At 40.1% G+C, this 18,006-nt stretch overlaps 1 protein-coding gene across 6 annotated transcripts in view; it reads left to right on the forward strand.

Annotated features, from left to right (window-relative positions):
- The window catches only part of LOC108695463 (adhesion G protein-coupled receptor B1), a 317,736-nt gene that overhangs the window by 183,906 nt on the left and 115,824 nt on the right, over window positions 1-18,006 (forward strand). For all 6 annotated transcript variants that reach the window (XM_041568042.1, XM_041568041.1, XM_041568044.1 and 3 more), the window contains exons 6-12: window positions 5,076-5,240; window positions 5,451-5,627; window positions 6,366-6,530; window positions 8,894-8,995; window positions 11,820-11,926; window positions 14,861-15,055; window positions 16,745-16,813. In XM_041568042.1, coding sequence (XP_041423976.1) covers window positions 5,076-5,240; window positions 5,451-5,627; window positions 6,366-6,530; window positions 8,894-8,995; window positions 11,820-11,926; window positions 14,861-15,055; window positions 16,745-16,813 — 980 coding nt within the window. The remainder of the gene's footprint in view (window positions 1-5,075; window positions 5,241-5,450; window positions 5,628-6,365; window positions 6,531-8,893; window positions 8,996-11,819; window positions 11,927-14,860; window positions 15,056-16,744; window positions 16,814-18,006) is intronic.

The following is an 18,006-nucleotide window of genomic DNA, read 5'->3' on the forward strand; positions in this document are numbered from 1 at the left end:
CTAAAAACCAATAAAATATTTGCTTATAAACATAAACATGATTGGTTGGTTACTATAGTTAGTAATTTGTCTATAGGTTCGCACACTCAAAAAAAATACAATTTAGAGAACACGAGTGGTATAAAAAAAAATTTTGTTTTACTTTTATGTAGAAAAATTCACATGATCAATGCCATAGAACAAATGGCATAATTTGTACAAAACATCAAATAACAGTATACAATATCTACCACCCATTAATTAAACATAGCAAGCAAGACATCTACAAGGAGCGGATACACCTCCAATCCCCTTCCCACCTTGAACAATATATTCTTTCCTATTCTGCTTAGTTATGGGTCTAACTATTTACCCCCATAGCCAGTTACACTTAAGCTCATTATTCTCTGTTACACAGTATTTTGGGGGGTTCCCTGGTCATCATTCATGTTACTCATGATACAATATAACATCTAGTGAAATGGGAAAGTGACTCCTTTTTCCTTCAAGTTTTGTGACCTTCGTTTTGTGATCTCACAAGGGACACATACCTAATGTGTCATTCAGGTGGTCATCCATCAAGGAAATATCTATTTGATATATGTTGAACAGTCCTGGTTGACCTTTATTAAAAGGAAAAAAAAAAGCCAGCAGTTATAAGCAGTTTATATGAGGTCTATGGATAGTCAAGGTTAAATCATTTTCCTCCTCCGCTCTCTCTTTCTACTGGTTTCATGTGGATCTCATGGCTTCGTTTATCTAGATGTCTCCAGAGGGATGTCACAGCGGGGGTGCATGCTGTTTGCTTCTTCCCGGTGAAAGATGATGATTCTTGTAAAACCCTTGCTGGGGGCTTGTTAAAGTGCTTCCGACACTGATATATTCACTGGAAGGGAAAATGCACAAATTGGAGACTTTTATTTTTGACTGGTTGATCTGATCTTCTGACCCCACAATGTGCCTCCTGGTTTTAATGGGATACTCTAGCTAGAATAAGAAGCAAAATAAATATGAAATGTTGTGTAATATCAGCCAGTTTCAGAAACAAAACACTAGTAATTGAATATATTTCTGAGTAAGTGACATCTACTAATGGTCTATAAAGGAGTCAGATCAATTCAGTAAGGTGGGTATCGAGGTGCGTGACTGGATATCATCACGTTAGCTCCAAGAAGACTGGCTGAAAGATTGTGAACTAATTATAGTGCTCATGGTGCATGTTCTACCTCATCAAAGTGTTAAGTGTCCTTCAGGATCAGTATTGGGGTTCCTTTTTCTTTCTTGACTTTTAGGGGCTATCGATGGTAATATCAATGGTGCATTTTTTTCCTCGTCAAAAGTGTTCAAAAGTGTTCTTTAGGGTCTGTATTTGTTACTTGGTATTAGGTGTTATGTGTCTTTCAGGATCTTTATTGTGGTTACTCCCTATTGTCCTTGTTCTGTGATTGTAAAAATTTGTAGGCTTATGATACCCTTCATATGAATAAGAGAAGTTAATCCTTCATGGAGAAGGAGAATCCAGAGAGTGTGACCATTAAGGCAATGTAGGATCTCAGTAACATAGAAAGGCTGGCCCAGTAGTGGTTGTTTATAATGGTGCATAAGAGGGATGAATATATAAGGGGATCCTGCAATAAAATCTCTGGTGCCTTAAGGTCCCCATACATGGAGAGATCCGCTCTTTTGGCGATGTCGCGGATCTCCCTCCGATATGCCCACCTTGAGGTGGGCAATATCGGGCTGATCCGATCGTGGGCCCTAGGGCCCAACGATCGGATCCTAGCGTTCGCAAACGGGCGGTCGGATCGCGGGACCGCATCAACGAACAGATGTGGCCGCGATCCGACGGGATTTTTAATCCCATTTGATCGAGATCTGGCCGACTTTCGGCCAGATCTCGATCGGGGAAGCCCGTCGGGGGCCCCCATACACGGGCCAATAAGCTGCAGACTCGGTCTGTCGGCAGCTTTTATCGGCCCGTGTATGGCCACCTTTATTTATTCTCCATCGGTGCAGGCTATGACAAAGGCAATGGAAATCTAACATGAAATACATAAGTTCTTCTGCCGAATACTTTATGATAAATAAATTGAGCTCCATGAAAAATTCCACTGAAAATCATCCTAAATGAAGCCTTCAAATTGCTTTAGAAAAATCCTCATTGGCTTCTGTTTTTCATCCTAAGAATAATTTCTACAAATTCGAATTTTGGACATGGTTTTTCTGACTCAATGACATTCAAGAATCATTTTGTTATGGCCACTAAAGGCTTTTTTTTATTGTCTTTTGATTCAGCTCTGGTGACTAATTGGATTTTAAATAAACAAAGGCCCGGTTCTTTCATCCCTTACCCTCTTTAAGAGAAGAGATATTATTTTTCCTGTCGACAGGATTTCTGTGTGGCCAATCGGTAGCGCAGGAAATAAAACAAAGGCTCAGAGACTTGGATTTATCAAGCATTGAGAAGCCTATTGATCCAACGGAGAGCTTTTACAGACACTTGGTAGCAGAGGGAAGCAGAGTGTTTGATGGTGGTTCAAACCCAAATCCACCTCTGGTCATGTTAACTTTTCTATGAGTCCAACTTTGTTATTATGGTTCTATGGCCAGAACCTTCATCATGGAAGTTAAAAATATCCCACGTGTTTCATGATGGGACCTACTGTGCACAATAAAATGGCTGTGAATGTAGAGGGCAATAGAGATTGTCCCAATTTTCGCATACTCTCCTATTCCACCCTTTCGTTTCCGCTTTCCTTTCACATTGGGCTGCCATGGAGAAGCTGCCTGTGGTCTGTTATAAAACTCGGAAATTCCATTCAATCCCCTAATTATGAGGGCAACTCCGCTTTGCATTAAGTAGCATAAGCAATAAATATATGAATATTGTGAATATTTAATAAGCCAGTCATTTACTCCTTACTGGCTTAACTTCGTGTGGCACAGAGCTATCGCAAGGTCTGTATTTTTATAGCCGTTTCCGAGGCTGGTTGCCATGGCGACATTACAGCGGCAGACCGGTCAATGTGGGATGGCTCGGTGGAAGGTTTGCCATTTTACAATGCAGACTCCTTAATATGGAGCTTAAGCTGCACCTCCCCAAGCACAAATTCCACAGTTTATTTTCTCGCTTGATCCTCTAATTGGCCAAAGCACAGGAATATTATCAATATTAATCCCAAAGATCACTCTGTAATTAATAAATGGACAGAAATAGAAGACATTGAGCTCATGCCATGTCCCAGCCATTGGGTATTAATTAACACTATTCAATAGGAATCAAATAACAGAATCTTTAGTCAGTGAACCCCCAGGGGCTGGGCCTTGCAGATAATCAGTTGTGCTATGACTTGGTTTAGTCTATGGACACGGTCGGTAATATTTTTGCCAGCCAACTGCCTCTGCCAGAACCCCATTGGCTTTAATAATCAACAAAGTTCCAGCAGGGGCAGTGTTTTCTTGCTGTGTCCTCAACTTCAATGAGGGAAAGATAACACAAACCTAGAGGCAATTAGAGCAGTAGAATATTTGTAAGGCAAGACCTATCTGTAACCAATGAGGATGTTGGTTGGTTGGACAGAATGACCTGTAACGTATTAGAACATTCAAACTTCCACATGGTAGAGCAACCTATCAGTAACTAGAACAACTTGTAACCAGTGAGAGCATTATGATATTCAAATGACTACATCAACCTTGGACAATCAGAATGTTCACATGACTAGACTGACCTGTAACCAGTTAGAGCGTTAGGCTGTTCACAAGACTAGACCAACCTTGGCCTATGTGAACATCTAAAGATCTATAGCAAACTGTAGCCAACTACTCATTAGAACTTTCCAAAGCTCGACCAATCCATAACAAGTTAAAGCAAGGGCTATACTAACCTGAAGCCAAGCAGAGCATCAGCATGGTAGGGCAATGGAACTCAATTCTATTCATGTGTACCTCACCTTAATATCAACTTTTAGTTTGATGCAGACACCAGAACTCTAAGGCAATTTGTCCTTATTTTTTAATTTTTTGTGTTTCTTTTTAAAATATATTTACACTTTTTGCTCAGCAGCTGTCAAACTTAGAACTTCAGCTGCTCTCTGTAGTGTTCCTAAATAACTGACAAAATTGCCCTAAAGTGACATAATGACGCTCTCATCCCTGGCCACTTCTAAAGTGCTTTTCTGTCTCATTTTGCTAAAAAACAAAAAAACAACTCAGTTATCTGAAGTCTGTCGCGCGGCTCACAGAAAGGTCTGGTTAGATGAAATGCAAAATAAACCTTTTTCCTACTGCCCCTGATGGGCTGCCAGTGCCAAGAATGACCTCTGTAAGGCATTAATGTACCAATCAACCATGAGGAAAGTCAAGGTGGGGTGTGAAATACAGATTCACCCACCTTCATGCCAAAAGGTATTTAGGTTATTTTGAGCCATTTATGCACTAATGACACATGGGACTGCGCTTAAATCAATGCAGAGGTAACGATCTGTAATCGCCTGAATATACAACTATGGGAAAACTCTACGTAGCGCTGAAGTGACTTTTGTTGCCTTATCTTACCTCTGCTTTTCTGCACCTTTTTAGCTACTGACTGATCATCCCAATAACCATTCAGGGGTCGTCCTCCTCCCATACGGTTTTTCTTTTAAATCCTTTAAACACATATGAAGCAGTAGGAGAGATTGTTGATGGTTCTAAAAATAAATAGATATTACTCTTCCCTGTTTTCTATCCATTTGAAGGACTGAAGGATAAAGGGTTGACCTTTAAATTGACTTTAGTGGGTTGCACCTGAAAGTACTTACAGCAGCTTTGTAATTGGTGTTATATTTTAGGTTGTACAAAACATGGAGGCCAGGTGAACAAAATATCTTGTGTTTTATTGTCTCCATCAGATTTCAATGTCTATATCATACTTATAATTAATTAATTAATCTCTTTAACTGAAGTATTTGACACAGAACCACATCCTTTCTCCTATAAAACCAGGGGTCAGCTTAACCTAAATTTAAAAGATGTATATATATTTATGAGAGGTCCATTTGTAGACTGGAGAGGTAGATTTTTACATATGTATTTTCTTTTTTCTTTCCAAACAGTGGATGGAATATGGGCTGAATGGTCACCCTGGAGCCTTTGTTCGTCTACATGTGGCCGGGGGTTCAGGGAAAGAACTCGAACTTGTACCCCTCCTCAGTTTGGTGGCAACAACTGTGATGGACCAGAAAAGCAAACCAAGTTCTGTAACATCGCCTCATGCCCAGGTAAAGAACAGTTACTTTATAATAATTAACATGCCCTTATATTCAGATGTTTAAATGAACAAGACATTACTAAGATCACAGCTGTATCATTAGATGAGTTATAGGAGAAAATGGTGCAGCACAGTTCAATGTTCTAATCGTGACATCTCTAAATAAATCAATACAAATGGCATTGATTTGTGTGCCCTTTCAATCATATGATCTCCTTAGATTTATCTCTAGTGGATGGAAACTGGAATGATTGGTCAAGCTGGAGTGCTTGTTCTGCGTCTTGTTCCAATGGTACTCAGAAAAGGACTCGGGAGTGCAATGGACCATCCTATGGTGGATCTGAATGTTATGGCCAATGGTCTGACACAAGAGACTGCTTTTTAACACAGTGTCCAGGTACATCATTTTTACTATGAGATTCTTGCCATGGATCATACTACATTGGCTTAAAAAATGTAATATTCTGAGATTCAAAGTAGGAGAAAATGCCAACATCTTCTTCCCATACTTACTGGACCCAAGCTATTCGACACAAGCACGTTAAGCACAACAACACCAATGTGTAACCAGGCAAAGGCAAAGGCATAAGAACTTTCAAACCAAACCTAGCCTATGAATGTATAATATCAGCGTTGCTTTGTTTTTTAGAATATGAGAAAATGTTTGGCCTTGGGACAGCATAGAGTTTATGGGGCCTGGCAATTCATATAAAGTAATACTGGCCAATTTATTACCCTTGGTTGTCATTAGGTGTCAGGTGTGGTTCTTCAACAACTGTTACAGGTTTGGCTACACAAATGTAGATTGTCATTTAATAGGAAGGCGTGATGTGCTCAGAATAGAGAACCCATCCATCCATTGCCCATAGAGAGGTTTATCAGACTCTGTAGAGTCAAGTATGTTTGTGGTTCACTATCAAGCGGTAAAAATTACCGAACAACCTGGGGATTTAGGATCATTGGACCCACTATCCAGAATATTTAGACGAAAATGACTTGTACTGATTTATTAATGGGTGAGTGCCATCATCAGGGAATTGCTGACTGATTACAAAATTGACAGGAGGAGCCAACTGGAAACATGTAACCTGATCCACAAACCAATGTCAACCTAAACATCTCTCTCCTCTTTCAGTTGATGGAAATTGGCAGAATTGGGGGTCGTGGGCAGCGTGCACCAGCACCTGTGGAGGAGGCATACAGAAAAGGGAACGTACATGTTATGGCCCCTTTTATGGAGGGGAACCTTGCCCAGGATCCATGGAAGAATCCAAGCCATGTAATGAAAAAAAGTGTCCAGGTAACATCTAAATTGTTATGTATTGGGTATATCTGGGTTTAATAAAGACGGGGCACTTCTTTTAAATACACCCACAGACCTCCCTGAAGCAACCCAATAGCTGATAAACTTATATAGAGCAAAATTCTCCCAGTACATCATGCACCATAGACAGATATAAAGCATAATGCTGCTAGCTCTGAGAACCTATTTTCCTCCCCTAAATCAAATGAATCACTTCATCACCTTTTATCTTAAGTTCTCTGTCACTGATGTGTAGAAATCTATATTGAAATGACGGCATTAGGCTGGAACCAGGTGGCGATATGCGTGCAATTAAGGTCCAATGTGGTTAATATGAGGAATCACCTTTCTAATAAAAGTACCGAGATAGCGGTCTCAGTGACTGCTTTAATGACATAATTATAATCTTGATAATGAGTTTAATCAGCTTGGCCATATTACAAGAAAACAAGTAACAATGTCTTCTCCTTTAATAGGTTTTAATACAAGGGATAATGCCTTTATTTTCTAATTCAGATTACAAGGGAGACAGAACAATAGATCTGAGATTCTGAGTCCAATTAATTACGGGAGAGCGGAGAAATGAGAGTGCTTCTTACTTATGAGCTTAGCATCAATGTATTAAATGCTAATTGCATCCTTGTGTTTATCTGGGGAAAGTAACAATTACATGGTTCAAGGTGTTGCCTTTGTTTGTTGTTCAATGGCAACTAATAGAGAGTTTCCACTTCATACAACCAACATAAGTGAAATTCAGGGGGTTATTAAAATGGGCAATCTACCTTCAGAACACATATTTTTTGCAAGCAGTAAGCCATGCCAGCAACCAAAGCATCAAATTTTAACAGTTATCATAGGACTGAGCTTATTAAACTTAGGGAACTGCTCAGTAGGGGCTAAAGATGCCAAGAAATGCCACCAACTAATGTATGAATTTGTAACATTTTGGGGAGTTGGTTTACTGAGCAGCTGCTTGGAAATAAACTCATAAAGTTGTCCATTAATTAGCTTCTAGTTGTGTTTGGCCTTGAGGTGGCACAGACTTTGTGGGACCCCACTATTCATCTAAAGTACAAGAATGGGACCTGTTATCCAGAATGTTTGGGACCTTGGGCTTTCCACATAATGAATCTTTCCATAAGTTGCATCTTCATGCCTTAAGTCTACTAAAAAATCATATAAACATTAAACAAACCCAATATAATGGATTTGCTTCCAGTAAGTATTAATTAGTTGGGATCACGTGCAAACTACTGTTTTTTTTTTAATACAGAGAAAAATGAAATCATTTTAAGAAATTTGGATTATTTGGATAAAATGGAGTCTATGGGATAATGGGATTACGGATAACGGATGTCATACCTGTAATACTGACCAACTTGTTGCCTTTGGTTGTTGGTGGGCATTTTTCTGTGACAGTTGGGTTCGGCCGCAGAAATGTAGATTCTCATTTAGTAGAAATGTGTGCAAAATAAGCAACCAATGCATCCATTGGCCATTTTCCTTATAGAGGGTTTTCAGCCTCAGTAGAGGCAGGTGGGCTGTTCCCTAATTACCCAGATGTAATATGAACCAGATTGAATCCGGTTAGGGTATCAAGTGCCAAACAAAAGACATAAGATCATGGAACCCACCATTCAGAATTCTTTCTTCATTCTCCTGTTTTTTTGCCTTCATCTGATATAATTTCATTTCTTCACTCTTCTTCTTTCCATTTACCTTTTACCCACTCTCTGATCCTTTCCAGTTCCATCTTTATTTTCCCATATTCTTTTATCATCATTATATTTTGTTCTTTTCCTTCATGTCTTCTTATATAGGAAAGAGGCCTTGACATGGTATTAGAAAAGAAAGCCAAATGATTGGGTGAAGCGGAGGCCCTCTAACACCTATGTCTAAGCCAAGTTTACATCAAAATGATTGGCAAATTCAGTATGACGTAATTCTTGAAAGTTTCTCTAAGCATGCACACTAGGTTTCAATAGTTCTTTTTAGAAATAAGGGGCGACTTAGAGTCAATTTTGCCCTACAAGATGGTTCTTCTACTGTCTGAATTCAGTTATTGCTGTGTCCCATGCTTAAACAAATCAAATGTCTTAATTATCCCCACAGAAAGTGATATTTTTATTTCTTAGGTTCCCAGACATGGTTTATCACGAGCAGATGACACAATCTGGCGTTATCCCACCTTTCTGTTTTCTTTGTATCTTCCTTCTGGGCAAGATCTTTGCCAATAATCCGTTAATCATGACTCCTACATTACTCCTAGACAACAGCGAGATGCCAGAATTCTTCAAAGAAAACGCAGTGGTAAACAGATATGACCTTTAACAAGAGATATCAATGTTTCTTTTTTTCAGAACCGCATGAGATTTGCCCTGAGGAAACTTCTGCTTCTGTCACTTGGCAAGAAACCCCGGCAGGAGAGATGGCCACGCTCCGATGTCCTCGGAATTCTACCGGTAAAATCAAGGCACAGCTATGCCTTTCTAAATTCATTCCCTTTCAGTACAGAGCTTGAAATATATACTATTAATATGTGTTTACTGTATTGCTCCTTGTTAGTATGTGCAAGTCAATAAAGTTATATTCATGCAAATTCTCATTTTTTTCTAAATAAGAATCTGGTGGCATAATTTGTATTTTATATATTGAATGTACTGTCCCAGCCCAGAGGTACAGCAGCCCTATAACAGTAATGATCAAGGTCTTTAAAGTTGTCCCCAGCAGCTCCCCATCTTGGATATTGCATTTTGTGTGTGTCAGTGGCACTGCACATGCTCAGTGGGCTCTGGGCTGCTGCTGCCAAGTTTAACTTAGGGTTCATGGGAAATCATTAGAACTGCTAATTTTTTAAGATGCAGCACTTAAAAGGTACCTAATATATAGAGACAGACAGAAGAGGAAAGTGTTGGAAGGGTTACTGTCTGCTCTCTCTCATTTCCCTACAGAAATAGGGATTGGTAACACTAGATAGGTACCTAATATATAGAGACAAGAGGAAAGTGTTGGAAGGGTTACTGTCTGCTCTCTCTCATTTCCCTACAGAAATAGGGATTGGTAACACTAGATAGGTACCTAATATATAGAGACAAGAGGAAAGTGTTGGAAGGCTTACTGTCTGCTCTCTCTCATTTCCCTACAGAAATAGGGATTGGTAACACTAGATAGGTACCTAATATATAGAGACAAGAGGAGAGTGTTGGAAGGGTTAATGTCTGCTCTCTCTCATTTCCCTACAGAAATAGGGACTGGTTACACTAGATAGGTACCTAATATATAGAGACAAGAGGAAAGTGTTGGAAGGGTTACTGTCTGCTCTCTCTCATTTCCCTACAGAAATAGGGATTGGTAGCACTAGATAGGTACCTAATATATAGAGACAAGAGGAAAGTGTTGGAAGGGTTACTGTCTGCTCTCTCTCATTTCCCTACAGAAATAGGGATTGGTAACACTAGATAGGTACCTAATATATAGAGACAAGAGGAAAGTGTTGGAAGGGTTACTGTCTGCTCTCTCTCATTTCCCTACAGAAATAGGGATTGGTAACACTAGATAGGTACCTAATATATAGAGACAAGAGGAAAGTGTTGGAAGGGTTACTGTCTGCTCTCTCTCATTTCCCTACAGAAATAGGGATTGGTAACACTAGATAGGTACCTAATATATAGAGACAAGAGGAAAGTGTTGGAAGGGTTACTGTCTGCTCTCTCTCATTTCCCTACAGAAATAGGGATTGGTAACACTAGATAGGTACCTAATATATAGAGACAAGAGGAAAGTGTTGGAAGGGTTACTGTCTGCTCTCTCTCATTTCCCTACAGAAATAGGGATTGGTAGCACTAGATAGGTACCTAATATATAGAGACAAGAGGAAAGTGTTGGAAGGGTTACTGTCTGCTCTCTCTCATTTCCCTACAGAAATAGGGATTGGTAACACTAGATAGGTACCTAATATATAGAGACAAGAGGAAAGTGTTGGAAGGGTTACTGTCTGCTCTCTCTCATTTCCCTACAGAAATAGGGATTGGTAGCACTAGATAGGTACCTAATATATAGAGACAAGAGGAAAGTGTTGGAAGGGTTACTGTCTGCTCTCTCTCATTTCCCTACAGAAATAGGGATTGGTAGCACTATATTATAGTCCAAAGGGTGCACAACTGCACACCACATGCAGCAGTAAAACCTGGGTGCTAGTACAAAAACAAATACTTAGGGTCAAGGGCAACACTTTTATTACTCAGTAATAAACCTTTCTTTTTGTGCATTCACTTTATTGTTTGTCAGTTCTTTAAATCCTAGCAGTGCTGTCCTTGGTCCTGTGTGTATATAAATATATATATATATATATATATATATATATATATATATATATATATATATATATATATATATATATATATATATATATATATATATATATATATATAGACAAATACAAGATTCCTCTGCACTCAACCCATTATCAATATATTTAAGACAGAGACATTTTGTGCATACTGCTACTGAAAAATGCCTTACCCTTTAAACAACACAGGGATTGTTTGTCCATATATTGCAATATATTTAAGCTGAACAACTACGTCAAAGTCATCCCATATCTGGCCAGTCCTATGCTCAATTTTCATTTGATTCATTAAGAATTCTATGGTTTCATTATACATTTTATAAAAGGGACGAATGCGTTTTACCTGCAACTTACTTGCTGCTTTCAAAGTAAAACTCCCAAACTTGGCTGCCCTTTTATTAGACACCAGTGGGATCACCTGACTATAGTTGGAGGGGGTGGGAGCTACAATAAATACAAATATAAATATATATATATATATATATATATATATATATATATATATATATATATATATATATATATATATATATATATATAGACACATAGGGATCTTTTTGAGAGTTTGATTGTCTAAATCCAATTTTCAACCTTTTTAATTTTCAACAAAATGGCATTTTTTAAAAAAAAAAAAATCCATGGGCAATATATAAACAGTGTGATCTTTCCTGATGTGGAAGTGAAAGCTGCGGCTGAACAAAGAGCAATCTATTTACTTATCCCTTTCAGCAGAAGAAAGTCGTCTCTGACACCTGACGCGGAGTCGATTGTGAGCGCACAAAAGGGCCGCACTTGCGTATTTGCAGGACTCTTTGTAGACACGTTCCATGGGGTTGGATGGGGAGTATCATAGAAAGAGTTGAAGCTGATGCAGAACTGAAAGATACAGATTCAACACTCATTGCCCATAATTCTGATGCCCTATTTGTTCCTTGCAGGGCTTATTCTCCGAACCTGCATTTTAGATGACGAAGGCGACGCTTACTGGGAGCCCCCGACATACATCAAATGTGTTTCCCTTGACTACCGCAATATTCAGCAGATGGTAAGAGAAGACGCTTGGCATTTTACTAATTTCGTTGCTTCATCTGATTTGTTTCTGTCCTCCGAAACATTGGGCTCGTTCAGATTTTAATAATGGAAGTCGCCGGTATCTTTAAAGATTTTTTTCCCCGGCACAAAGTCTTCTGGGGAACGGCCTGGAGCATATAGATTGTGATTTGTGTTATTATTATCTGCACAGCAAGCCGCTCTCATGTTCCCCCCTGAATCCCACTCAGCTCACAATGTACCTCCTTGTAGCACTTGTCCAAAATGGGATTTAAGCTCTTAAATAGGGTGTTAACGTGAAGCATTGGGGAGCACTTGTGCATTTTTTAATCTGAGTGTCTGAACTGGTGAAGAGGAATAAACACAGAGATGGTTTTTGTGTCTGTTGAGATGTTGCAGCTGCACTCTGAAAGGCAAACACCCTTAGTGGTTTTGTATAGACCATAGACGCACCGATAATATCGTACAAAATTAATTTCCGTATGATATTCGGTGCGTGTATGGTGGGATATGAGCTGACTGATATCAGCAGAAGGCTTGGATGTTGGTCAGCTCATCGATCTGCCCAGGTGGAAAATTTTGATCGGGCGCCTTTGAAGGCAACCAAACAATGGCCACTGTTAGAGCTGAATCGTCAGATAAAGGTAGAATTCTATTGTTTCTATGTGAATATCTGACAACTGAGTTACATCTGTGTTTTGAAAGAACTATCTTTTCTGGAAAGAAATTTTCCTGAAATGACCATCCTTACACTCTGAACTTTGCATTGGCAGAGCAGGCTGAATGGATGTGTAGATTCTATGCATAAGCTCTACAGAGCTAGTTGTGTATCATGTTGCACCATTTTCAGAGCTTTGTACTTGAAGTTGCCTTTATAAATGGGCCTTGAAGTCTACAATCTACTGAGGACTGTTGGACCATAGTTGTTGGTGGTGGTAGGAGGACAAAAAGTCTTGGAAATGCCTTAAAGGGATACTGTCATGGGCAAGCTCTGAAAATGGTGTAGAATGATACATTACTAGCTCCTTAGCGATTGCGCATAGCATCAACACATCCATTCAGCCTGCTCTGCCAATGTAAAGTTGAAAGTGCAACACTGGTAATTCCAAGGTTCCCGTAGTTGTATGTCCCTACGGATACAAATGAGTTGGAGCCAGTGAATTGCACGCCTAAGGAGCTAGTTGTGTATCATTTTGCACCATTTTTAGAGCTTTGTACTTGAAGTTGCCTTTATAAATGGGTCTTGATGTCTGCAATATACTGAGGACTGTTGGACCATAGTTGTTGTTGGTTGGTGGTAGAGGGATAAAACGAAGGCCAAAAAGTCTTGGCAATGTCATGGGAAAACATTTTTTTTCCCAAAATGCATTACTTAATAGTGCTGCTCCAGCAGAATTCTGCACTCAAATCTGTTTTTAAAAAGAGACAGTTTTTAAAAAGAGACATTTAAAAATATTTTTTTGTATTTAATTTTGAAATTTGACATTAGGCTAGACCAGTGATCCCCAACCAGTAGCTCGCGAGTAACATGTTGCTCTCCAACCCCTTGGAAGTTGCTCTCTGTGTCCTCAAAGCAGATGCTTATTTTTGAATTCCAAGCTTGGAAGCAAGTTTTAATTGCATAAAAACTAAGTATAGTACCAAATACAGCCTCTTGTAGGCTGCTAGTCCACATAGGGGCAACCAAATAGCCACCACAGCCCTTATTTGGCACCCAAGGGACTATTTTATGCTTGTGTTGCTCTCCAACTCTTTTCACATTTGAATGTGGCTCACGGGTAAAAAAAGGTCGGGGACCTCTGGGCTAGACATATTGTCAGTTTCCCGGGTGCCTCCAGTCATGTGACTTGTGCTCTGATAAACTTCAGTCACTCTTTACTGCTGTACTGCAAGTTAGAGTGATATCTAGTACAGGTATGGGATCCGTTATCCGGAAACACGTTATTCAGAAAGTTCCGAATTACGGACAGGCCGTCTCCCATAGACTCCATTATAATCAAATAATCCAAAATTTTAAAAATGATTTCCTTTTTCTCTGTAGTAAGAGAACAGTTGCTTGTACTTGATCCCAACTAAGATATAATCAATCCTTATTGGGAGAAGAACCAGCCTATTGGGTTTATTTAATGTTTATATGATTTTCTAGTAGTCTAAAGGTGTGAAGATCCAAATTACGGTAATACCCTTTATCCGGAAAGCCCCAGGTCCCGATGATTCCGGATAATAGGTCCAATACCTGTATAGGTAAATTTCACCCCCTCCTCCCCCCAGCAGCCCATCAGCAGAACAATGAGAAGGTAACCAGATAAGAGCTCCCTGGTAGATCTAAGAACAGCACTCAATAGTAAAAATCAGGTCCCACTGAGACACATTCAGTTACATTGAGTAGGAGAAACAACATGCTGCCAGAAAGCAGTTCCATCCTAAAGTGCTGGCTCTTTCTAAAATCACATGACCAGGCAAAATGACCTGCGATGCACCTACACACCAATATTACAACTAAAATAAATACACTTGCTGGTTCAGGACTAAAATTTGACACAGTAGAGTGAATTATTTGCAGTGTAAACAGTGTCATTTAGAAATAAAAACTAAACCATAAAAATCATGACACAATCCCTTTAAAGTTCCAAAGGGAGACTGGGCAAGTCTGAAGACCTCTGCTGTTGAGCATCTCTCTCCCTATCTCAAGGGCAAGCGCAATACAAAAGACTGCGTCAGAAAAACGTTGAGCAGTGCAGGATGCCAGATATAAAGGCGCCAAACTGAATGTACAGCAGCCCAACTAGAAAAATAGAGATAAGGGGAAATGATTTCAATTGCAACATGAAAATGTGGTTTAAGATTTCCAAGAATCCCCAAGGGCCTAACACATTTCGTGCCTGTTGGGGCACTTACTCATAGACTTTCCCTGTTACATTCCTTGCAGATAAGGGAGCACCTTGCTAAAGCACAGCGGGGCCTCGTTGGAGAAGGAGTATCCGGAGTAATTCAGCATCTAGTGGATGTAACACAGGAAGGATCCAGCTACAGTGGAGATGTCTGGTCCACCGTTGACTCTTTGAGGAACATTACGGAAATATTTCGCCGTGCTTATCACAGTCCGACTAGTGGCGACATACAGGTAAATCAGATGAATGGGTTTTTGTTATAAATGTCATTGAATCTGTGCAGTTGGTGCACTATATGCTTTAAGGACAAAGCTTAGTTTAGAGAGGGTAAGTCAAATTGAGTTTAGGTGAGGAATCCCACGGCTGAGCCCTACTGTAGAGTTACAGGAATGAATGTTATGGGAGAGACATATTATGTGCACCCAACCAAGCTAACTACATCACCAAAGACACTAACATAGACCCTTTCTTTGTAGCCTTCTTTTGAATAACGGTTAAAAGGGCAACAGATGTGGTCTGGTGGCAGCCCCTCAGCCACCATGTTGCTATTCCTACCAGCACACTTGCAAGTTCATGGCCTCTTTAGACATGGTCATTATTCTTAAGTCTTATCACTCTAATGTTGGAAACATATGTTATAGGCACATCATGGGCAATAAGGAAAGATTGGTGTCAAATCGGGTATCAAGGCTGAATTTCTGTGTGGGGTAGATGGGATTTTATGCACTAGGGATGCACCAAATCCACTATTTGGGATTTGGCCGAATCCCCGAATCCTTTATGAAAGATTTTGCCGAATGCTGAACTGAATCTGAATCCTAATTTGCAAATGCAAAGTTTGGATTTGGTTCGGCCAGGAACAAGGATTCGGCCAAATCCGAATCCTGCTGAAAAAGGCTGAATGTATTTATTCCGTTCTTGCAGAAGGGTTTTTTTGTTTTTCATATAATTGTATTTCTTGCCTATGACACCCCATACCAGAAATATGCACTCTGGAAATTTAAAAAACATGTATAAGAACAAAAAATATTCTCATCAACCATCAAATGATTCTATAGTGATGGGCGAATTTATTCGCCAGGCGCAAATTCGCGGCGAATTTGCGCGATTCGCGAAACGCCCGCGAAAATTCGCGGCAAAAAATTTGCCGGCGTCAAAAACTAGATGCCGGCGCCGTTTCGCGAATTTTTCGCGAATTTTCGCAATTTTCGCAAATTCGCCCATCACTATCTATCCACACTGATAGACCAGTTCTCTGTAGACTGTTCCAAGCTAGCTGAGATATTTATGTGAGCATTGGGCAAATGTGAAGTACTGAGGTACAGTATTCCCAAAGGGTAAGCAATTTCCTTATAGTCTTGCTAAAAACTTTACAGATAGAACATGATATTTAAAACATTCCCTCAAAACATTGGCATCTCATCATGATTTGAGAAGAAGACTTCAACTTGCTTGGTTGGTTTATGGTTTACTAGAAAGCTTTTAGAGCTTAGCACAGTAGTGTCTTCCTGGGGTATCACTTTCAGATAGTGTACCTCTGGCTCCATACCTCTGCAAGTTCACCAGACCATAAATAGGTTTGAAAAGACACCAAGATGCAGACATACGTATGTGGTGTAGGCACTAGTAAAGCAAATGGTTATTAAAGAGGTAATTAAGCTAAAAACGAAGAGCATGAACATAAAATATGGAGAGATCTTCATGCCAAGACTGCTGAACCGGTGTTTATTTATCTTTATATTAAATGTTAAATCTGCTATAGCGTGAAAGCTAAGCAGGAAGGTGTTGAACAACATGAGAAGATGGGAGCAGTTAGATAAAGAGCAAAATGTTCTTCTAAACCTCCGCACTCATGTAGGTACCAATCTGTCCATATGTTAATTGCCTTACAAATCCTGACTGTGATTATTCTCTCCCTGAAGAATTTTGTACAGATCATCAGCAACTTGCTGTCAGAAGAAAACAGAGACAAGTGGGAAGAAGCCCAAATGGTATGTTCTCATCTTGTTTTTTCTCTGATAGGTTTCCTTGGAACTTTAGGTAGAAATCCATTGGAACCAAATGCTCAACAGTGAACTTGTTTGGAGTCAGGAAGGAGTTTAATCTTGTTATTACTTCCACTTGATCTTTGGTTGAGATAAATCTGGGGCAACTGTGAGATTTGCTACTCTGGGACCTCTGGAACTATAGCAGGGTGACTGTGACCCCAATGCCTTGTTATGAGCTAAGGGCCAGAAGGGGAGATTTGGGGTGAGTGCTTATTTGTACCCAGGGTACCCCTGGAACTATAGCAGGGTGACACCCCAATGTTTCTATATATCTGTAACCTTCTTATGAGCTAAGGGGGCCCAGTCTGAAGGTCAGTTACGGGGAGATTTGGGGTGAGTGTTTATTTGTACCCTGGGTACCCCTGCAACTATAGCAGGGTGACACCCCAATGTTTCTATATATCTGTAACCTTGTTATGAGCTAAGGGGGCCCAGTCTGAAGGTCAGTTAGGGGGAGATTTGGGGTGAGTGTTTATTTGTACCCTGGGTACCCCTGCAACTATAGCAGGGTGACACCCCAATGTTTCTATATATCTGTAACCTTGTTATGAGCTAAGGGGACCCAGCCTGAAGGTCAGTTAGTGGGAGATTTGGGGTGAGTGTTTATTTGTACCCTGGGTACCCCTGGAACTATAGCAGGGTGACTGTTACCGCAATGTTTCTATATATCTGTAACCTTGTTATGAGCTAAGGGGGCCCGGCCTGAAGGCCAGTTAGGGGGAGATTTGGGGTGAGTGCTTATTTGTGTCTTGGGTACCCCTGGAACTATAGCAGGGTGACTGTTACCCCAATGTTTCTATATATCTGTAACCTTGTTATGAGCTAAGGGTTCCCAGCCTGAAGGCCAGTTAGGGGGAGATTTGGGGTGAGTGCTTATTTGTGCCCTGGGTACCCCTGGAACTATAGCAGTGTGACGCCCCAATGTTTCTATATATCTGTAACCTTGTTATGAGCTAAGGGGGCCCAGTCTGAAGGCCAGTTAGGGGGAGATTTGGGGTGAGTGTTTATTTGTGCCCTGGGTACCCCTGGAACTATAGCAGGATGATTGTTACCCCAATGTTTCTATATATCTATAACCTTGTTATGAGCTAAGGGGGCCCAGTCTGAAGGTCAGTTAGAGGGAGATTTGGGGTGAG

Source organism: Xenopus laevis, chromosome 6S, assembly GCF_017654675.1.
Source record: "Xenopus laevis strain J_2021 chromosome 6S, Xenopus_laevis_v10.1, whole genome shotgun sequence".
Lineage (NCBI taxonomy): Eukaryota > Metazoa > Chordata > Amphibia > Anura > Pipidae > Xenopus > Xenopus laevis.